The sequence below is a fragment of the Gadus chalcogrammus genome, chromosome 7 (genome assembly GCF_026213295.1).
Source record: "Gadus chalcogrammus isolate NIFS_2021 chromosome 7, NIFS_Gcha_1.0, whole genome shotgun sequence".
NCBI lineage: Eukaryota > Metazoa > Chordata > Actinopteri > Gadiformes > Gadidae > Gadus > Gadus chalcogrammus.
Window position 1 is genome coordinate 17,947,155 of NC_079418.1, and position 23,197 is coordinate 17,970,351.

At 45.0% G+C, this 23,197-nt stretch overlaps 3 protein-coding genes across 3 annotated transcripts in view; 2 read left to right on the forward strand and 1 right to left on the reverse strand.

Moving 5' to 3' along the window:
- Nucleotides 1-7,509, reverse strand: part of bsna (bassoon presynaptic cytomatrix protein a) — a 71,511-nt gene extending 64,002 nt beyond the window's left edge. The window contains exon 1 of the mRNA XM_056594814.1: nucleotides 7,334-7,509. Coding sequence (XP_056450789.1) covers nucleotides 7,334-7,509 — 176 coding nt within the window. The remainder of the gene's footprint in view (nucleotides 1-7,333) is intronic.
- Nucleotides 7,510-13,155: 5,646 nt separating this feature from the next.
- Nucleotides 13,156-23,197, forward strand: part of LOC130385225 (zinc finger protein 431-like) — a 45,976-nt gene continuing 35,934 nt past the window's right edge. Inside the window, exons 1-5 of the mRNA XM_056593633.1 lie at nucleotides 13,156-13,794; nucleotides 14,954-15,237; nucleotides 15,417-15,483; nucleotides 15,974-16,257; nucleotides 16,440-16,503. Of these exons, the coding sequence (XP_056449608.1) occupies nucleotides 13,500-13,794; nucleotides 14,954-15,237; nucleotides 15,417-15,483; nucleotides 15,974-16,257; nucleotides 16,440-16,503 (994 nt within the window). The 5' untranslated portion in view covers nucleotides 13,156-13,499. The remainder of the gene's footprint in view (nucleotides 13,795-14,953; nucleotides 15,238-15,416; nucleotides 15,484-15,973; nucleotides 16,258-16,439; nucleotides 16,504-23,197) is intronic.
- Nucleotides 17,575-22,882, forward strand: LOC130385412 (zinc finger protein ZFP2-like). Its single transcript, XM_056593912.1, has 3 exons — nucleotides 17,575-17,741; nucleotides 17,850-18,497; nucleotides 21,549-22,882. The coding sequence occupies exons 1-3, from the start codon at nucleotides 17,575-17,577 to the stop codon at nucleotides 22,018-22,020; spliced, it is 1,287 nt and encodes a 428-aa protein (XP_056449887.1). The 3' UTR covers nucleotides 22,021-22,882.

Here is a 23,197-nt window from a genome sequence, read left to right on the forward strand (position 1 = left end):
AATAACATAGAGTGGGATTTATTATAGTATATTATATATAGTAGAGTGGGATTTATTATAGTATATAGTATATTATATATAGTAGAGTGGGATTTATTATAGTATATAGTATATTATATATAGTAGAGTGGGATTATTATAGTATATAGTATATTATATGTATACATTATATATAGTAGTGTGGGATTTTTGAACCGCTCATACACAGGAGTGGGGACTAAGTCGCAGGATTTGAAGCCAATATTTAGCTATTAAAAACTGTGCTTTCATCTTTTAAAGCAGTGTGTGAACAAAACGAATGAGTCTGTAATTTTATACCTCTGTGTTTCATGTACTTCATGTACTAACCCACTGCCCAAAGAAAAATTAATCATTTTAATTTGCAGGCGGCGTAAAATAAAATAAACACATCTGTGTGCATTACTTTCTAAATAATAGGACTTCTCTGCCTTTTCAAATCAATGCGCCACAAATCCAACATTAAAGGGGAGATATTATACCACCAGGTGTGAGTGTGATTAGCCATTACAAGCCGTTTTGAAAATGTGCAGCTTCTGACATCACAGTTGGGCATGTCCACCTAGATGTATGACGGATAGATAAGCAACGTTTGCTACAGTCCACTGGGTAGGCTGGTAGACTGATCCATGCAGCACACATCTAGGTGGACACGCCCACCTGTGATGTCAAAAGCTGAACATTTTCAAAACGGCTTGTAATGGCTCATCACACTCACACCTGGTGGTATAATATGTCCCCTTTAAATACGACAGTCGCATATAACATCAAAAGCAAAAACATTATGCTGAAATTGATGTGGAAGAATGTTTAAATTTCAGCCTTTTAACTTGTAAAATATACAAGGGCATTATAGAAGTAAGTTATATTTAAAAAAAATTGGGAACCGGTAAAAACCACCCTGGGGTTTCTCTTAATTGGACAATAACCTAATTCAGCATCAGCTCGGCAAAAGAAGAAAATGAAAGCTATTTGATTTATTGTGCTGAACAACAGCCGACAAAACTGATAATGCTCAGAATTACTCTCGGCTCCATAATTAAAACACACACACATACACACACACACACACACACACACACACATGTTCACACACACAAACACACAGGTCTGTCACACACACACACACACACACACACACACACACACACACACACACACACACACACACACACACACACACACACACACACACACACACACACACACACACACGCACAAACATGCACACCAGGGCATATAGTCTATCAGTCTTACATTTATCAGTAATTATTTTACGCTTAATCAATTGGGGACAAAATAATGAGAAAGCAGAGCGTGACCATCTCAAATGCAATGGGAAAACAAAAGGCCAACTTCAGCAAGATTTTATCTAAAAGAAAGAGAAATCAAAAGAGCTATGACAATTACAACACAGATCAGTTACCTGGCGTGAGAACTAATCACTAGACAGCAGAAATATGGAAATGTTGACCTAAATCACTTATGCCACCCCCACACTGGAAAGAGGATAAACCTAAAGGGTAGCTTTTGTGACAGTTTAAAATATAATCAAATATCTAACTTGATAATAATATCTACTTTGTAATCTTACACAACAAATTCAAAATTAAATACCCGTTTCTCTCATTCACAGGGTCTGGGGATGAGCAACTGCTAAATATTTATGCATGATATGTTTATAGATATTATGTTGATAGCTCTGGAGGTAACAATCACTTCACTGGGGGCATTAGATATAAATAATGTATTCAAATAAATACAAATGTGAGCAGGGGATTTTGTCAATGCAACACCCCTGTGAGGAACAAGGTTTTTCACCGATACAATTCACAAAACATTGAACAAAAACGGTTAACATAGTGTAAACACACCAAATAAACAGAAGTCATTCACAAACGTGTATAATAAATGACAGCGTGTGGGCATAGCTTTTTGTGGGGAATAATAAATCATAGTTTATTCTCAGCAATCAAGCCAACCGGTGGACATTCTCTGATCTCCCACCAATCAAACACACAGAGATTGTCTCTTTGGACCATGGACCAATACACTATGAACCATTATTTCTGTTGGCAGCACAGCATTTTGCCAATACTGCGCACACACACGCACACGCACACAGACACAAAGTATATGCTACTGGAGCAGGTAAAGTAAGTGGAAATGAAACTAACTAGTAAGTGAGAAGTTTGTGGGGCCTTGAGGGTAAATACATCCCTCCTAGACTTACAACCATGCAGACAGCCACTAGAGCTGGCTGCAGAAACTGTTTTCAGGTGCATTGTCATTTAAGTGGATACTGAAAGGCATGAGGGTGTAGTGTGGAAAGCTACCTATTGGCGTAGTGTTCGTTACAATTCCCCCCAGAGATGAAAGACGACCTCACTGTGGTACACTTACCCCTGCTGCAAGGGGAACACAGCCATAGTGGGCTGAAGTGCACTTTGTCAGCTAGACTATTAGTGGGATTAATTGGAGCTGCCTGCGTGCAGTGATATTATGGATATGTTACAGGTAGTATTGTCTGGGGCTTAGCTGAAGACATGGTCTTCTTACACCTGCAGTCACTGTAATTTATCTTTCTGGAGCAGTGCCTGCAAAAAACGGCAGTTCGGGCAACAATACACATAATATATATCTATATATCGACCTTTATATATATTTATATAAAATATGTAACATTAAATAAACAAGAAAGAAATGAGGCATAGGTTTTTTTTTCTTTTTTATAAATATATTTTTAGTCATTAAAAAACAATACTCCTGATAAAACAATATTTATATAAAAAATATATATCTAAGAAAAAAGAAAAGAATAATGTACATATATACAGTACATATATACATATATAAATATGCATGCCTTTATTTCCTGTACTTTTCATGCCAACATGTGTGTTTGGAGTTGAAAGTGGCATACTGTATTGAGGCACAATACACATGGATAATAGCATCAGACGTTCTTCTGACATGCCAACGGATACGTATTGCTTATTTTACTACACATATTATTCGTTGACTCCCGCCCCCAAGCCAGAAGCAACTCCGCACTTGGGTCAAAGCATGCAATGTTTGTTTTGGTCACACCAAGTACGTCCATACCTGTCAATGGTCACAACTAGCAACATATATGCTCACTGCTGTGTCTACTCAGCTCCTATTGGTCACCGATGATTTTCAAGACTGATTACCTAATGACAGTCCTCGATCTCAGCGCTAATCTCAGCCGATGAGTAAGCAACATAGCAATAACCTGTGTTCTTTCATTAGTATAATGTGCGTGGCACCGGGCCCTGGTGGCTTCTGTTAGATCTTAGTGTGTGATAACCACTCGGTGGGAAGGTAAAAAATATCCCATTAGGCAGCGTTTGTCCGTGGGAGTCCGATGTGGAACCAGATAGTCATATTGTGTTTTTTTCTGCTCAATCTATTTCTGGGTTTTATTAGTATGTTTATTTATCTTACAGCCACAGAGAAGCCTGGCTGTCTTGGGCGCTGTTTGGTCGGTATTGTCATGTTATCTCCTGGTGCAGCCATCCAAACACGTTTGAGGAGGACGCACCAGCAAACAAGGCCCGGTGATAGCAGGCAGCCGCACAGGAATATATATTAAAGCTTTCTCTCTCCGGGCTCTTATTTTGACGTGGGCCCATGTCGCTCCCAGGCACAGAAATACACACTCACTCTGTTTCTCTGTTTGGATATCTTTCTTTCTTTATTTTTTTTGGTTGTTATATTCATTAGACCTCTATGTTTGTCCTTCACGTTCAGAATTGTATGTTCCACAAGGTTCTTGTTTTTGCATTTCTCTTTCTACACACATTCACCCCCCCCCCCCCCACACAAACACACACACACACATACACACAGACACACACACACACACACACACACACACACACACACACACACACACACACACACACACACACACACACACACACACACACACGCACGCACGCACACACACACATTTACACACACACACACACACACACACACACACACACACACACACACACACGCACGCACGCACACACACACATTTACACACACACACACACACACACACACACACACACACACACACACACACACACACACGCACACACACATGCACACACACATGCACACACACACACCTCCAATAATACTTGGTTATGTAGGTCACTCTGGTGTACACTAGTTGGTGACTCAAACTGTGACACAGACCTGCTCATTGCCAGTAGCGTAGTAGGCCATTATTGGGTGATGGCCAAGCTAGTGTGCCTTCATCACCAATGCCATGTTGAGAAGATGTTTTGATTTTAGAGTGTTAATTGCAACGTTTATTTTCAGATTACTTTGTACTATACATGCATGCATGCATGCATGCATGCAGACACACACACACACACACACACACACACTAACACACACACATACACACACACACACACACACACACAAACAAACAAACAAACAAACAAACACGCACACGCACGACCACAGAATTGTGTGATATGTCTGTGTAAGACAGGATCAGTAACAGGATTTTGTGTTATTGCAGAAGTAAAGATGTACACCTATACATTATATACAAACACACATTTGTATAATGTGCGTGCAAAGAGTATTTATACATGCACACTTGCACACACCCAGATGCCTAAAGAAAAACTCACTGCACATATGTGGTTTCTACATACGTATATATACATGCATAAGAGCCCCAGCTCTGTAGCCCTCCATATATATATATATACCCCATAAACCCAGATGTGCACAGAGTCAGAAGGCCATCCCCCTCCCCCTTCTTCTGCGTGAGCAGAGCATTCTGGGTAAAACGGTCCGCTGCAAGGGCTTTGGTCTCAGATGAAAGAGGAACATGTCAGGTAGGCGAGATGAGAGAAATGGAGGGGCTCTGCTGCATGTATATGTTACATGCTCCCATCCCCCTTCTCCCTGCTCCGTATATATGTACAGTCCTGTTCCCGGTAAGGGGAAGGTAGGGACGACTGGAGCTGGCACATGATTGGCGGATGCAGTGGGAGGAGGCGGACCCAGAGTGATGATGCTGATGTGTATGAATGGGTAGCAGTCAGAGAGAGAGAGCTCACTACCAGTATGTCTCCATAGAGAAACACTGTAAGAGCACGTTTACATAACATCTTGTAACGTCATGTAACAGTACATCTACATAACGTCTTGTAACAGTACGTTTACATAACATCTTGTAACAGTAGGTTGCCATATAATGGCTTGTAACACTACATCTACAAGCATCATGTTACAGTCTTGTAAGACACACTGTATTGTAACACTACATATGCATAACATATGTAATAGTATGTCTAAATAACGTCTCGAAACAGTACAATTACATAAAATCTTGTAATATTACGCCTCCATGCAGATAACGGCCGGCCTCTATGTAATCTCTCTCTTATTGTCAAAATTAAAAAATACAAATGGCCCTTTGTGCTTGAATGATTCACAGGAGACAGCAATAAAATAAGACAGACAGGCCGAGGGAGTGAGTGAGACAGCAGCGGAAGGAGAGAGAACGCAGGAGACCAGAGACGGGTATAAAGAATCAAGCGGGGAAAGCAGGAGAAATGAAAAGGCAGCCGAGCGAGGCAAAGCACAGTCGGTAAGAAAGAGAGGCGCTGCTGCTCTAGATGGTGTGTGTGTGTGTGTGTGTGTGTGTGTGTGTGTGTGTGTGTGTGTGTGTGTGTGTGTGTGTGTGTGTGTGTGTGTGTGTGTGTGTGTGTGTGTGTGTGTGTGTGTGTGTGTTTGTTTTTGTGTGTTTGTTTGGTGTGCGTGTGCGTGTGTCTGTATATGTGTGCGTGTGCATGTGTCTGTATGTGTGTAAGAAAGAGGGAGAGAGAAAGGGACGCGAGCACAACGCCTCTGCACGTGATACAATCTGTTCACATGGCTATAAATACTTAATGACAGTGCTCTTGCTCGCGTCGCACGGCAATCCCGCTCGAGAAAAAGAGCTTATATATATAGTGCGGGTATAAAATATTGAACGCTTTTGTTATAAGCGGTGCCAATATTGACTCGCAGTCTGGCTGTGATGGACCTGATGTACATGAGAGGCATGGGAAGCGTCCGCTATAGCCCGGCTCTGTTACGTAAGAGCGGAGAGTCTGCCGCTCTGCTCCTCACTTGGTTCATCATGGACCAGGCATGCCCTCCCTCCATGGGTCCTATAGTGTGTACAGCCCTACACCCATGTTCAGCACCACAGCACATTGAAGCGCCAGCCCCATTCACTCACGGGATCAGAAATCACTGTGGCTCTATGAAATGAAATCATGCCTCTTGATTTTACCCAGATCTTACATGTTGGCACTGCAGTCCATTACAATTCGAGCGACATTGGCCTACATGTGACTGTACAGAGTGCCTCGAACACATGATTTCAGATTCATCCAATGTTTTGTGCGGTGCTCCGATTGTTGATTACAAAACAATGCATGGGTTCATCGTCACGTTTCATCCAGACCACACGAGTAACATTGTGGTAATTTCGCCTCATGTCAATCGCGGATTCCGTGGCGTATTTTACCATAGCATATAGCGCACACATTGGCAAAACGCACGCCTACTCCCGGGCTCGTATCTCCTTACTATGCACACACAGAAAAGCCAACACAAGCACACGCACTGTCCTACCGCCCCACTCACAAAACCTCCATGCGGAAACACGCATCTCGCCCGAACCAAGATCACTAAATCAAAATATACTACGAGAGATGACTACCATTTTAATTTGTGTGATCCATTCAATATCCCAGCGTGTGTTGTTGCACAATCAGAAGCGTATGTCTGTTTCTCGCGGATAGACACGTCCGCTGATCATGCTGCAAGACAGTAGGCTACAATCCCTTCACATCAAGCCGATTGTAAAATACTATGGGGCCGTGGAAGGGGGGAAGAGAACACACACAACCGCGATGACAATCACGAGAACGCACAGAGACAGACATTCGAGGCTGAGATTCCTTGCGTGCAATGCCAAGCCTATTTCGGTATGGCAAGCTTTATTTCATAAAGACGCTGTCCTGCCGACATCAGCACCAGGCTCAGCACCGCGGACAGCTCTTCCTCCCTCCCGCTCTCCACACGCTCGACAGCGGCAACGATCAGCGTTCCACAGGACGGTGGATAAACCATTTCTCCCATTCAGCACCCCATCTAATCTAATCATTCTCCGTGTTTCCACCGAGACACACATCTGGTTAACACCGCATGACACATCGAGAGGATCTCGTCGTATTTAAGCAGAGAAAATGATCCAGCACATCCCGGAGCTCTTTACCTATTCCCGGCCGTCCCCGGGCCTCCGGTACCCATCCCTCCTCCGCCCGCTGCGGTGCCGTTCAGCGGTTTGATGGGGTGGCCGGTCCCCGGTCCTCCCGCCACCATCGACCCCATCATCCCCGCGGATGCTGGGTCTCCGGGCTGACCGCCCTCCATGCTCGCCTCGTTCCCCATCTCGGTCTCGACTCAGGAGACGGATGGGACCCGGGATGGATTGGTCAAAAGCAAAGATCTCAGGGGCCAACGCTCTGTATTGTTTCCAAGTACCGTATAAAAAAAAGATCCGAGAGAGCAAAGTCAACGATGCTCCCTCATCATCATCATCTTCTTCTTCTTCTTCATCACCTAGTTACCGTGATGGAGTAGGCTCCTTCCTGACGTCGTGGCGGGAGCGCGCTGCGCGGTCACAACGGCAGCACGAGAGAGAGAGGGAGAGAGAGAGAGAGAGAGAGAGAGAGAGAGAGAGAGAGAGAGAGAGAGAGAGAGAGAGAGAGAGAGAGAGAGAGAGAGAGAGAGAGAGAGTCGCGTGCTAGGCGGCTCGGTACGCAACGGCGGACGCGAGCCTCCCTTCTTGAGGAGAATCAAACGAGGCAGTCCTGGTGGTACGTGCGCGTGCACACACACTGACTCGTGTTTTACTCGATGGAGGAAAGGAGGACTTACGTGCACGCGCAGTAGTGTCGAAATGATGAATCGGCTGCACTGGAGTTGTGCATCACGTGTTGTTAGAGCAGCCCATGAAATTGCACACCTGGATGTCCAGTATCCACACCTGGATGGCCTAGCACCTGCGAGCGCGGTGTAAAATGTTGAATTGAACTGAATTCGTTACTCTTGGTCTGTACACTTCTGTTTAAAATAGCTTTGTGTGCAACATTCTAATCTTTTTTAATTTATTTTTAATGAAAATTAGATTTTGGGATGTAAAAGTGATTACAATTGTATTCAGGTATAAATATTCCATCGTAATTTTTTCTGTAGGTAGATCCTTCTGTCTGTCAGGCCATTTATGATGGCAGGCAGTTGAATTGAATTAATGTTGTACATGTACTTTTGTAATCAGAACATCATTCTCAGAGATAACTCACAAGTGATCCACACCGTAGCATCAACAGCTATAACTCTTGTCGTTATTAAGTTTACAGCTAAATGCTTAACCTATCAAAACATCTTGTTTCTCATTAAGAATGGAACAACAGGACAGAGCACACTGTTGTTCATTTGAACACACTGCCGTTAGTAACCATGCATGGGGAGAGAACGAGAGTAACCTCGTGACTGGGTCCCCTGAGAGTTTGGGAACTACTGCTAGGGAGCAGGAGAACCCATTCCTTCTGACAGACAGGCACCTTGACGCCATCAGGGAGTAAATACTTAGCAGATTAAACCGAGCACTATGCCAATATTTTCCTTTCCCCCTCTCAGTAACAGCGGAGAACCCTATTGGCCGGCTCCCCAGCAATTAATGGATTTATGAGCAGGGCATGCCTTGACAGGCACAATGCTGCCCGAGTCGATGGGCATAAAAGCGATGCAAAGTGTTCATCCTGATCTGATTTTCACACAGGTGCTTTCTAAGAAAGAGAAGCCCAGATGCATGCTGGGTTGTCTCATCCCCAGCTGCATATGGTTGACTCCTCCTCTATAGGCAAGATAAAATAAGTCAAACTACAGTGAACCAGCCATAAGCTAGTAAGAAACAAAGCTACTTAGTTTTTATTTATTATAGAGAATTAGTAGAGTGTATAGTTCAGAGATTAATTTAAGAAATTCAAAGTTCAAGATCAGTGTTCTTGATTTGTTTTTTGTCCTTGCATTTATTACCTTATTTGCCTCAGTTACACCTTATAGTGGCCTTCAATCAGGGCTTGAAGCTACTCCTGCACAATAATGCATAGTTTGTAATCAAGAGATTGCTAATTCGGGAGATTTATCGTATTGCATTTGCATTTCATTAATAATATTTAACTCAGGGAAGAACTAAGTTTGTTCATTGGTATATAAGCATAGATCTTCCATTAAAACGCCTACCAGCTATGGTTACAGTAAACTATAGCTGTTTTTATTTGGTTCTGTTGTTGTTCTGAATCCGTGATTGGACACGTATGTCTGTGACAGTCGGAGCATCCTGCTGGAATAATAGACCTGGGTAATGAAGAACGGGTCACTGTTCCCGCTCTGCACAGACGCCCATGCAGCAAAGTACATAGATCCCAGCAACGTGATGTTCTCAGCCACGGTGCCCCTGATTTGAAACAAAACACTAAACAAGCATCAAACTCAACCGAAAGCACTGTGGGTCGCTTAACACAGATCGTAACACAGTATGAGGCTTTCGCACAAAACGGTCTAACATGGGGTGGTATCCATCAAGGCTTGTTACAACGTCCCGAGACCTCGGAGCAGTGGCCTGGTACAGCAGAAGAAGGGCAATCATATGATCAATTCATATAAATGGTAAAACATATATTTGATATCTTCTGTATTTTAGGAAACAGCACGCTGAGGTAAACAGGCGTGTATGTGTGTATGTTATGGGGCTCCCCAGATCATGCTATTGCTGCACAATCCACACCTGGACTTGGATCTTCCAATGGGCTGATCCATGGGATGCCTTGATAAATGCATCCTAAAGGAAGAACAGCCAAGGCCTCTTGGCTAGAGAGGATGGACCCTACTGACCAACGTGAGTAAAGTGGAGGGGAACACAAACCGAGCTACAGAGGCTGAAAAAACCCAAAGGATGGGCCTGCTTAGTCAGGCTACATGGTAACGCTGGCTGTTATGACCGTAGGACTCTTACTCTTAACGCCTCCAGTGGGTCATTGAATCAGAGGCAGAAAAACATGCAGATATGGAAGCGAGCCACACGGGTTGATTAAAGGTCTGATTGTGGCTGCACCGGGCAGATCATCGATGCAAGCGGACAATGTTTGAGAGACCAAGATGGTGTCTCAAACATCAGACCGCTGCGTTGCTTCTCTTCGCACTGTTCTCCTGTTGCAGAGAGTTAGAGACCAAAGGACAAACACCTTGATAATGATAGTAGTTGAAAGTGTATTTCAAAGACAAGATGACCTGGTGTGCATGGAATTGGTGTGCATAGAACTGCGTCACACTATTTCTGAGATTGCTGAATGACGATGCAAATAATGGTGGTACAATTTCATTTCCAGTATATTTGAATCCCCTGGTTGCAAAGCATGGTATTTTTATGTATTTTTCCAGGTGTAGCGTTAAGAAGCAGAAGTGGTGGACTTCAAATAAATAAATCACACTTTGGCTCGCTGTTCTCTCTTCACTGTTCTCATTAGCAAGTCATATTATGGGAGATATTTTTAGCACTTGTTTTTTTTTAGCTGACAGGTTTTGGCTGTTTTATCCGAACCAGCCGCTAGATTCCACACCCCAAAAACAAACACACCATCATGAACCTCCCAGACAGCCACTAGGGACCCTCTATGGCTAGGACTCACAATCCTCATTAGTGGCTATTGATCTCACCATAAGTTCAATTAGGTCGCCTGCTTAAAGCTTATCACTCCTTCTGGCTTTGTTGGTCTTACAATTGACAAGGCCCTTGCAAACACAGGTGGAATTATGCCATAGACCCATTTCACAGATTTGTCATCGTACTAGAGCAAAGGAAACATTAGAGAGGATAACACACATTCAGGGAGCAGGCCAGCCCCACTGTTGGTATCAGGGAGCAGGCCAGCCCCTAAATAATAATAATAATAATACATTTAATTTAGAGGCGCCTTTCAAGGCACCCAAGGTCACCTTACAGAGCATAAAATCATCAAAAAAACGTTTAAAAACAAGAAATTGTGAAAAAAAACAAAAAAAAACAATCAAGGCAGTGAACATTTAGACCTTGTCTGCGAGCACCTCTGTGGTATAGCAGGGAGCTGGCCAGCACCTCTGTGGTATAGCAGGGAGCAGGCCAGCACATCTAGGCTAGCCTAGCTGCTCTAGCCTGGAGGGGGGAAAAAAGAAAGACATACTCCAACACACACACAAAAACATTAAAAAAAATTGCAAACTGTGCAAAAACAAGAATGAGATAAATGTGGTCAAGTGGCCCAGCAAACCAGTACTCCTCCACTATGTGCTCACTGCTCAGACAGAAGTTGCTTGAATCTCTTTGTCATGTGCCCCATCATCCATCTGAAGATTGGATTGTATACGTTCATCCAAACAGTTGAACTCAACATCCTATTGGAATAGACACATGATTCAGAGGTGCTCTATGGAGGAACTAAACTGTACTAACAGTTGTGTTGGATGGAAGATATTGGTGATCAGCGTTCTGCTCTGTTGGACAGTGACATCTGGTGCCTGTACAAGGAATCTTGCTGACTGGTAGGGCCGGCAACATGGACACATAAAAGAATGGACCAAGGACTGAAAAATGGCCCACCATTAATTCCTATGAAAACTGCTCAATGGCGCAGGTTCATTCTCATTAACTAGCATTGTTAGCATTATAGCATCATGAGCGAGAGGTCTGAACGAGCAGTCACATTGTTTACCGACCATGGAAGTATAAGTTAATAATGGTTGAATGACGGTTTTAGTCGCTATATTGTTTGGATGGAGGCCTACACCGCTGTGTTCGAAATCGTTCCCTGTCATGGATGTAGTGCACTAAATAGGGTGCACGCCATTTTGTATGGTGTTCGAATTCTCAGTGGTCCACTATATAGGGCACTATATAGTGGACTTAAAATAGGGTACATACGATGCTCCCTACATGTTACTCCCGTATACCACAATGCAATGCGGTCGTGTTTTTCCGGAGGAGAAGAAGAAGCTGAATAACCGCGAAAACGAATACGGTCTCCGCCTTTCGTTTAGAAATGTCAACAATTTATTTGGGATTTAACATAGAATATTTAACATTCAAAATTAATAAAAAAAATACTTGAACAAGGAAATGTAACATTCAACATCAATACAACCACCAGCTTTCCTCGTGAGTGCCTGGTATGTTTACATGATGTGGGCGCATCTGTCTGCGTCACACAAATGCCCGGCGCATTTACTGACGCAAATGACGTTTAGAAATGTTCAGCGTAGTGTCCGAATTCTCGTTCCCTATTCCCTATATAGTGCACTAAATCATGTACACTATATAGGGAATAGGGAACGAGTGTATAGGGAACGATTTCGAACACAGCTGACCCCAGGGTTATTGCCGACTACCTCGTGTCATCCGCTGCACGCTGGAGGATGCCCGGAGCGTCTGCGCACTGACAGAGGAACGGAAAATGGACAAGTCGAGATTAAAGTCGATATGATGTTTCAACTTTATTCTCGACATTTCGAGTTTAAAATCGACACGTCGAGATTAGAGGCGACATGAAATCTCAACTTTATTCTCGACATTTCGAGTTTAATGTCGACATGTTGACTTCAAAGTCGACGCGTCAACTTTAATCTCGTCACGGCAAAAATATTTTTTTTCTTCACGTGTGGCCCTAATACTCCGTCGTATAGCTTACTAACCAGCAATAAATTAATTCATTTATATTAAAATAATTATGTTTCTGGAATTTGTATCCATTATTATCAATTGTATTTTCTTCTCTTCTATTCTTCTGCTTTACCGCGTCTCTCGTGCGTCTTCGAGTAGTGTCGGTAAGCTTCGTCAGTGGCATGTTGCTTTCAATATTGCCGCCGTAAAGAATTATGGGATACCATCATACCACTATCTCCTTTCGCAAAGGAAGCTCATGATAAGGTTTATTGGACTACGTTACCCAGGAGGCTTAGCGCCAGCGTGTATAGTTGTTGGACTGCTAATGCAATAAAACATGGCTAGGAACTAAACATGCTGCTGCGCCCGGTTTGTCATATATATAGAACAAACATAACAGCTCATGATGAACCTTTGCTAAAGAAGGGTTAAAAGAAGCATTGAGGCTCATTTCCTAAGCAATTTTAGAATTCGAACCACCTTTCCTTAAAGCACTTCCGGGTCATCTCCATAGGAAAGGATATTCAAAAATTAAAAAAAGAGAATTTGTAGAGGCTCCTGGTGTCCGTCCGAGGCATCTGGATCAAACCTTAAAACTTTCAGACCTAGTTCTTTTCGACCGCTCGTATTTTGTATTCTATTGTGGGTTTTTATCCACAACAGTATCCATTTGTTAATAAACATGTCACCGTGCGGCCCAACTTTGGAAGAACAGCTTTCGTCCATAATGGATGTACTTGCGAAAGGTGCTGTATCTGAGATTAGCCAACTGTTCTTGGAAGGCTCGGCTACGATTCGCTTGCAATTAACTCGGAGCATGAAAGAAAACCAAGCGCTGAGGAGGAGGATGAAGGTGATGAAGAGTAAAATGTTTTCTTTGCGGCTTCAAACGAGATCAAATGCATCGTGTGCAGCCAGACATTTTGCCCTGGCTCGAGCCATCGTCTGCAAACATCAGACTAAACCACTGGGAAATGGTGAGTTGTGTCCCGGCTGTGATGGGTGGAAAACAAGACGGTTCAGGGGGCACTACTATTTTCTACATTTGTAGCAATTGGAAAAAGTCTTAATAATCATGATTCCAAATTAATAATGAGGTTAATCCCATTTCCTGTCTTTGAATGGTCTTGGATGTAATGTATTTGTCGTCCTCGTCATCAGGCCTAAAGAACAAGGCGGTTGGAAATTCCACAAATCGTACAGCACCCATAGATTCGGCCTGCGCTAAAAAGCCTGATGCTCTTTTGCAAAACATGACCAGAGTCCTGATGAAACACGAGTCAGATTTGGGAGTTGCATTTCGAAGATGGCCCAGAAGGGTTTCAAGACAGATGCCACATGAGCTGGTTTATCATTCTTATCACATAATTAGTCTTTTCAAATTCAATAGACAGGAGTATAATCTGCGTTCGAGTAGGTATATTCAATAACATGTTCCACTGATAAAGACAGAATTTGGAAAGACTGCTTTTACTTATAATGCAGTTGCTGGGAATTAAATTCAGAGATCACTCAAACGTACAGCTTTCATTTCACTTACTGAGTTGTTGAAGTCGTATCTCAACCAAACAATTCAAATTGTCTGCGCCTGTTTTTAATTTCTGACTTTGGTTTATGTCCCTATTGATTAACTTTGTCTGTCCTATGTTAATTGTGTGCTCCTACCTTGGCCAGTGCTCACTTGTAAAATAGATACCTCAATGTGATTTCTGCCTGGTTAAATAAAGGTTGAATAAACAAATAATCTCAAACATCATTAAATTCAAAACGTAAAAATGTTAGCTGATCAGCCTAGAGGCAATGACGCGTTGTCGCTTGTTATTGTAAACTATAATAAGTGTGCCCGTCTTGCATGTCATGTTGTGCACATGTGATTTTGCACTGGTGTTCGATCAGTGTCCTCAACCTGGTCACCCGCTTGGGCTTTGAGGGAGCTCTAGGGAGGAGTTGGTAGGAGGAGACATTCCTCTCAAGCTCTGAATCTGTGTTTGCAGTACACAATTATACCCTCTGTGTCGATGTTACATAAAGATATTTCTAAATAGTTTTGTTCAAGTGTACAAATGCACATTGTCTCCTTTTGTGCAAATAATGTATCGAAACAATTACTTTTTATCATTTTTTCCCTCTCTGCAGAAGAATGCGATGACTTTGGAGACCGCAGCACACAGCGCGGCGCCCCCTCAGATAGTCTGCATGTGGACGCCCCTGGCTCCTCCCACATGTCCAGTCACAGCGAGGAGCTGAGGATCCTGAGTGTCCACGGAAAAGGGGAGGGCCCACTGGCGCTGGACGGCCATGACGCCCTCTTCACTGCGTCCGAACCAGAGGCTCTGAGCTCGCTGTCCACGGAACACAGCGTGGTCAAGAGCCTGGAGCGCGGCGAGCAGCTGGTCCGCCGCGTGGAGCTGACTGGGCAGGTTGGAAATCATCTTCTCATTCACCATCCAAAAGAGAGGCGTCCTCTGCTACAACTCCAGCACACACCCATAGAAAGCACCCACCTTTATGATGCAATGTGTCGTTAGCGGGGATTGACAACTATTTTGTGCTAATGAAAGAATATGTCTTGTGTGTGTTTCCTTCTTTATGTGGAAAGCAGCAGACCCCAGACACCATTTTAACCAAGGATGAAGAGGATATTGGTGGAGGCATGCCCGCTGTAGGTTAGTAATACACCTTGCATATAGGGGTTTTATTTGTTCATCACAAGGGCAGATGCGAGCGCAGAATAATCGTAAAAAGGAAATTTGTTTGACCGGTTGCCATGGTTATCTCCGTGTGGTTACTTCTACTAATTATGCTAGCACTTAAATGCCTGGTCCTCTTTTGAAAGTGCATTATGACCAGAGCCCTGCTAAAACACAAGGACTAGTTGTACAGTTTATAGTAGAATGATTTACATCTTCTTCATAGCAGACAGGTGTCAGGAATGCTCAGATCAGCTCTGATTCCCAATATAACTACAGTATTGGTAAAACAGGGGATAGAAAACAACCGATCGTCTGGGTTTGTCTTCATGACCTCCCCACATCTTTAAAAGGGGGAGACGTAGTGGTGCTACGTCTCAAATGGATACATACTGTATCCCTTTGTACAAATTATTAATTTAGTACAATTAGTACAATTACTTTCTGCCTTTTATTCCCACTGCAGAACACTGCGATGACTTTGGAGACCGCAGCACACAGCGCGGCGCCCCCTCAGATGGTCTGCATGTGGACGCCCCTGGCTCCTCCCACCTGTCCAGTCACAGCGAGGAGCTGAGGCTCCTGAGCGTCCACGGAAAAGGGGAGGGCCCACTGGCGCTGCACGGCCATGACACCCTCTTCACTGCGTCCGAACCAGAGGCTTTGAGCTCGCTGTCCACGGAACACGGCGTGGTCAAGAGCCTGGAGCGCGGCGAGCAGCTGGTCCGCCGTGAGGAGCTGACTGGGCAGGTTGGAAATCATCTTCTCATTCACCATCCAAAAGAGAGGCGTCCTCTGCTACAACTCCAGCACACACCCATAGAAAGCACACACCTTTATGATGCAATGTGTCGTTAGCGGGGATTGACAACTATTTTGTGCTAATGAAAGATGATGTCTTGTGTGTGTTTCCTTCTTTCTGTGGAAAGCAGCAGACCCCAGACACCATTTTAATCAAGGATGAAGAGGATATTGGTGGAGGCATGCCCGCTGTAGGTTAGTAATACACATTGCATATAGGGGGTTAATTTGTTCATCAACACGGCGGATGCGAGCGCAGAATGATCATAAAAATTAAATTTGTTTGACCGGTTGCCATGGTTATCTCTGTGTGGTTACTTCTACTAATCATGCTTGCACTTAAAGGTTGGGTATGGAATTCGCTTTTTTGGCAATTTTTGCAAAATTACTTGAAATCCTTATCATAACCCACTTACAGCCACTGAGTTAGAAGTACTGACATGAAAATTAAACGAGTCAATCATCTGTGGAACGGGCAGGGCTCGAAAAACTCCAGCCAATGATTTCCAGAGCCACCGAGTTGCATTGGACAGTAAGTACGTCAATCAAACGGTCGCACTGCACTCCCCCTCTCCCCGCGCGACCCCTTCGTGCCCGTACTCAAAGCTCGTGACCCAGAGCAAGCTTCTGTTTGTTGTTATCCTGCGGTAGCTACTGGAGCTAGCTAACTAGCTAATGGCTCGCTCTCGCGCATCTGTGTTCACTCGTGCATGATTGCTCGTCCATGTACTTGGAATGGGTGGAGTCAGAGTCAGCGTTGAAGGAGAGGAGGTAGGACCATTTGAGTTGTTTATTTTCAAAATCTGCTGGCGTTTCGCAAATCCCATACCCAACATTTAAATGCCTGGTCCTCTTTTGAAAGTGCATTATGACCAGAGCCCCGCTAAAACACAAGGACTACTTGTACAGTTTATAGTAGAATGATTTACATCTTCTTCAAAGCAGACAGGTGTCAGGAATGCTCAGATCAGCTCTGATTCCCAATATAACAACAGTATTGGTAAAACGGGATAGAAAACAACAGATCGTCTGGGTTTTGTCTTCATGCCCTCCCCACATCTTTAAAAGGGGGAGACGTAGCGGCGCTACGTCTCAAATGGATACATACTGTATCCCTTTGTGCAAATTATTAATTTAGTACAATTAGTACAATTACTTCCTGCCTTTATTCCCTCTGCAGAAGACTGCGATGAGTTTGGAGACTGCAGCACACAACCCAGCGTCACCTTGGATAGTCTGCATGTGGACGGTCCGGGCTCCTCCCACATGTCCACTAACGGCGAGGAGCTGCGGATCCTGAGTGTCCACGGAAAAGGGGAGTACCCACTGGCGGTGGACGGCCATGACAACCTCTTCACCGTGTTCAAACTGGAGACTCTGAGCTCGCTGTCCGTAGAACACAGCGTGGGAAAGAGCCTGGAGCGCGGCGAGCAGCTGGTCCACCGTGAGGAGCTGACTGGGCATCGGGGCGGTGGCAAGGACCGGCCCGCTGTGTTGTCTGGAGAGGGTTTACCCGACGAAACCAATATGGTCATCCACAGGCGTACCCACACCGGCGAGAAGCCGTACGGGTGCGACCAGTGCACGGAGCGCTTCAAACTGAAAGACAGCCTGAAGAGCCACATGAGGACTCACTCCGGGGCGAAGCCCTACAGGTGTGATCAATGCGTGAAGTGCTACTATAGGAGCTCTCACCTGAAGAGGCACATGAAGACTCACCCCAGGAGGAAGCCCTACAGGTGTGATCAATGCGTGAAGTGCTACTATAGGAGCTCTCACCTGAAGAGGCACATGAAGACTCACCCCAGGGAGAAGCCCTACAGGTGCAACCAATGCGTGAAGCGCTTTATGAAGAGTTCCAACCTGACGGCCCACATGAGGACTCACTCCGAGGAGAAGCCTTACAGGTGCAACCAATGCGTGAAGCGCTTTATGAGGAGTTCCAACCTGACGGCCCACATGAGGACTCACTCCGAGGACAAGCCCTACAGGTGCAACCAATGCGTGAAGCGCTTCTTGAGGAGTTGCCACCTGAAGGTCCACATGAGGACTCACTCCGGGGAGAAGCCCTACAGGTGTTACCAATGTGGGACTAGTTTCAATCAGAGTACCCACCTGAAGGTCCACATGAGGATACACTCCGGGCAGAAGCCTTATAGGTGTGACCAATGTGTGAAGCGCTTCAATCAGTGCTCCGCCCTGAAGAGACACAAGAGGACTCACTCCGGGGAGAAGCTCTGAAGGTGCAACGCCAGCCTCAGTGACCCTAGCAATTTGCGTTGGCACATGATCAAGCACAGAGGCAATGGGGTGCTTTGACACAGGCAATGGGACCTTTTAATTCACACCTCTAACCTGTTATTGTTTAGTTTTGTCTGTTATAGTTATTTTTTATTCACGATTATAGCTCTATAGCTCTGTTCCAGACTGTTCCCGGGATGAAGATTCCTGCGCCTGGGAGTTTGCAAACCATTTCAGGTTTTGTTGTTAGCTTATGCAAGTGGTAATAAAGCCTTAATCTTTCAAACCTAGTCCTTCTCGACCTCTCGTATTTTGTTACAGTATTCAATATTTTTTTTTTTTATCCACAACAGGGTAAAAATATGTTGATAAACATGTCGCCGTGCGGCCCAACTTTGGAAGAACAGCTTTCGTCCATAATGGACGTACTTGCGAAAGCTGCCGTATCTGAAATTAGCCAACTGTTCTCGGAAGGCTCGGCTACCCTTCGATTACAAATAACTCGGAGCCTGAAAGAAAACCAAGCGCTGAGGATGAGGATGACGGTGATGAGGAGTACGCTGTTTTCTTTGCGGATTCAAACGAGATCAAATGCATCGTGTGCGGCAAGTCGTTTTACCCTGGCTCGAGCCAACATCTGCAAACCACAGACTAAACCACAGGGAGATGGCGAGTTGTGTCCCGGGCCGTGATGGGTGGAAAACAAGACGGTCCAGGGGTTCAGGGGTCACTATTAGTTGTCCCAATTTGAAGTAATTAGGAAAAGTTGATGATTCAAAATGAACAATGAATAATGACTCCCATTTCCTGCTCTTTGAATGGTCTTGGATGTAATGTATTCCTCAGTCATCCGGCCCGAGACACAAGGGGGGGGTTGGAAATTCCACTCATGTTACTGCACACATGGATTCTAGGCTGACTGCTAGTTTCTACCTGGAGCTCTTTTGAAAAGCATGAACACCAGGGCCTTGATGAAACACGAGTCAAACTTGGAAGTTGCATTTCAAAGATGGAAACAGTCAAGAGCCGAAAATGGTTTCCAGACAGATGCCACATGAGCTGGTTCATAATCTCAAACATCGATTCATTCAAAACCTATAAATGTTAGCTGATCAGCTTACAGGGAGTGACACGTTGTCGCTTGTTATTGCCAAAATAGAATAATTACGCTTGTCTTGCATGTCATGTTGTGCTCGTATCATTTTGCGCTGGTGTTCGTTCAGTGTCCTCCCCCTGGTCAACCGCTTGAGCTTTGAGTTGAGGGAATCTGTGTCTGCACTAGTACACATTTTGAACCCTCTGTGTTACATACATTTAAATAGTTTCTTTATTGACTCCTTTTCTGCAAATAATGTTTCGAAACAATCACTTTCTGTCATTTTTTCCCCTCTGCAGAACACTGCGATGACTTTGGAGACCGCAGTACACAGCGCGGCGCCACCTCAGATGGTCTGCATGTTGACGCCCCTGGCTCCTCCCACCTGTCCAGTCACAACGAGGAGCTGAGGATCCTGAGCGTCCACGGAAAAGGGGAGGGCCCACTGGCGCTGCACGGCCATGACACCCTCTTCACTGCGTCCGAACCAGAGGCTCTGAGCTCGCTGTCCACGGAACACGGCGTGGTCAAGAGCCTGGAGCGCGTCGAGCAGCTGGTCCGCCGTGAGGAGCTGACTGGGCAGGTTGGAAATCATCTTCTCATTCACCATCCAAAAGAGAGGCTTCCTCTGCTACAACTCCAACACACACCCATAGAAAGCACCCACCTTTATGATTCAATGTGTCGTTAGCGGAGATTGACAACTATTTTGTTCTGATGAAAGATTTTGTCTTGTGTGTGTTTCCTTCTTTCTGTGGAAAGCAGCAGACCCCAGACACCATTTTAACCAAGGATGAAGAGGATATTGGTGGAGGCATGCCCGCTGTAGGTTAGTAATACACATTGCATTTAGGGGTTTTATTTGTACATCAACACGGCGGATGCGAGCGCAGAATGATCATAAAAATACAATTTGTTTTGACCGGTTGCCATGGTTATCTCTGTGTGCTTACTTCTACTAATTATGCTTTCACTTAAATGCCTGGTCCTCTTTTGAAAGTGCATCATGACCAGAGCCCCGCTAAAACACAAGGACTACTTGTGCAGTTTATAGTAGAATGATTTACATCTTCTTCATAGCAGACCGGTGTCAGGAATGCTCAGATCAGCTCTGATTCCCAATATAACTACAGTATTGGTAAAACAGGGGATGGAGAACAACAGATCGTCTGGGTTTTGTCTTCATGCCCTCACAACATCTTTAAAAGGGGGAGACGTAGCGGTGCTACGTCTCAAATGGATACATACTGTATCCCTTTGTGCAAATTATTAATTTAGTACAATTACTTCCTGCATTTATTCCCACTGCAGAAGACTGCGATGACTTTGGAGACCGCAGCACACAGCGCGGCGCCCCCTCAGATGGTCTGCATGTGGACGCCCCTGGCTCCTCCCACCTGTCCAGTAACAGCGAGGAGCTGCGGATCCTGAGCGTCCATGGAAAAGGGGAGGACCCACTGGCGGTGGACGGCCATGACAACCTCTTCACCGTGTTCAAACCGGAGACTCTGAGCTCGCTGTCTGCGGAACACAGCGTGGCAAAGAGCCTGGAGCGCGGCGAGCAGCTGGTCCACCGTGAGGAGCTGACTGGGCATCGGGGCCGCGGCAAGGACCGGCCCGCTGTGTTGTCTGGCGAGTGTTTTCCCGACAAAACCAATATGGTCATCCACAGGCGTACCCACACCGGCGAGAAGCCGTACGGGTGCGACCAGTGCACGAAGCGCTTCAAACTGAAAGACAGCCTGAAGAGCCACATGAGGAGGACTCACTCCGGGGAGAAGCCCTACAGGTGTGATCAATGTGTTAAGTCCTACTATAGGAGCTCTCACCTGAATAGGCACATGACGACTCACTCCAGGGAGAAGCCCTACAGGTGCAACCTATGCGTGAAGCGATTCATGAGGAGTTCCAACCTGAAGGTCCACATGAGGACTCACTCCGAGGAGAAGCCCAACTGGTGTGACCAATGCATGAAGCACTTCATTTCGAGCTCTCACCTGAAGATCCACATGAGAACTCACTCCGGGGAGAAGCCCTACAGGTGTAACCAATGCGTGAGGCGCTTCAGTACGAGTTCCAACCTGACGGTCCACATGAGGACTCACTCCGGGGAGAAGCCCTACAGGTGTAACCAATGCGTGAAGCGCTTCAGTCAGAGCTCCGCCCTGAAGAGACACATGAGGACTCACTCCGGGGAGAAGCCCTACAGGTGTAACCAATGCGTGAAGCGCTTCATTTCGCGCTCTCACCTGAAGAGGCACATGAGGACTCACTCCGGGGAGAAGCCCTACAGGTGTAACCAATGCGTGAAGCGCTTCAGTCGGAGCTCCGCCCTGAATAGACACATGAGGACTCACTCCGGGGAGAAGCCCTGAAGGTCCAACACCAGCCTCAGTGACCCTAGCAATTTGCGTTGGCACATGCTCAAGCACAGAGGCAATGGGGTGCTTTGACACGGGCAATGGGACCTTTTAATTCACACCTCTATCCTGTTTTTGTTTAAATTTGTCTGCTGTAGTTATTTTTTACTCATGATTATAGACGCTTTCCAACTTTTCGTTCGTTTCGTTTACTCTTTTATTGTTGTAAATAATTGATTTCTGCGTGAAGGTGAGGGGTATTGACCAACGTGGAGATTTTAGGATTGGCCAGAGGAGCGAACAAGTTGAATTGCAATACACTGGGTGAAGTGGACTTGGCTGCAAGACAATTAAAGGAATCTACAACAAAAAAGTCACTAGATTGGCCAAAGTATCAGACTTGGTGGCTACAGTTGCAATGCAAACTATAACAACACCTTTCATTTAGAGAGGACAGGAGGTATATCTAGGTCCAAAGAGAATGTATAGAAATCCCTTTCAATTGGCTATATACAATATACAATTGTAAATTATAATTAGGTCATGCCTGCAACGCTCAATGTAGCTGCCAGCAGAAACGGTTGCATGATTTTGGATATTATCAGAATAATTTTAAGTTTCATAAAATAATATTTGTAAAGGTCCCATAGCATGCTACTTTATGGATGCTTTAATATAGATATTAGTGGGCCCCAAATGCAGTATTTGAAGCCGTTTTCGAAATTTAGCCGTGGTGCAGAATTACTGCCACTACGAGCCAGTCGCACATTGAGCTTTCCCCAAACGCACCATTTCGGTGTCTGTAGCTTTAATGCAAATGAGGAGAGAGGTGGTTCAAGGTGGAGGGTGGGGGTGTGGCCCTGAGCAGCTTGCTGCCACGGTTCCATGCGCTCCGATTACAGTGGATGTATCGCAATGGCGAGGCGCACATAGCCTTTGGCAGTGTTCTGTAAATATTCTAGAACACTCCGGGTGCTCCGGGGGGAGTCCTGGAGCTCTACATCTAAATAATATATTATACATGGATATCGATCAAATAATATATATTATTACGACCAAAAGCTGGGCCTCCAATAGATATTATGAATCACAAACGAGTACGTTGGGTTCTCTGACCCTCTGGTTCTTCCACGTCCACATCAATCTGAAGTAGACTGAACCACGACATGGAGAAGAAAGGGTTTGTTGAGCG

Bases quoted from the DNA above. Each gene is read 5' to 3' on its own strand.
- LOC130385412 (XM_056593912.1), top strand. From the start codon at position 17,575: ATGTCCACTAACGGCGAGGAGCTGCGGATCCTGAGTGTCCACGGAAAA. The intron at 17,742-17,849 runs GCTGGTCCACCG...GGTCATCCACAG, and splicing joins AGCCTGGAGCGCGGCGAGCA to GCGTACCCACACCGGCGAGA. The intron at 18,498-21,548 runs GTGCTCCGCCCT...GCGATTCATGAG, and splicing joins TGTGTGAAGCGCTTCAATCA to GAGTTCCAACCTGAAGGTCC.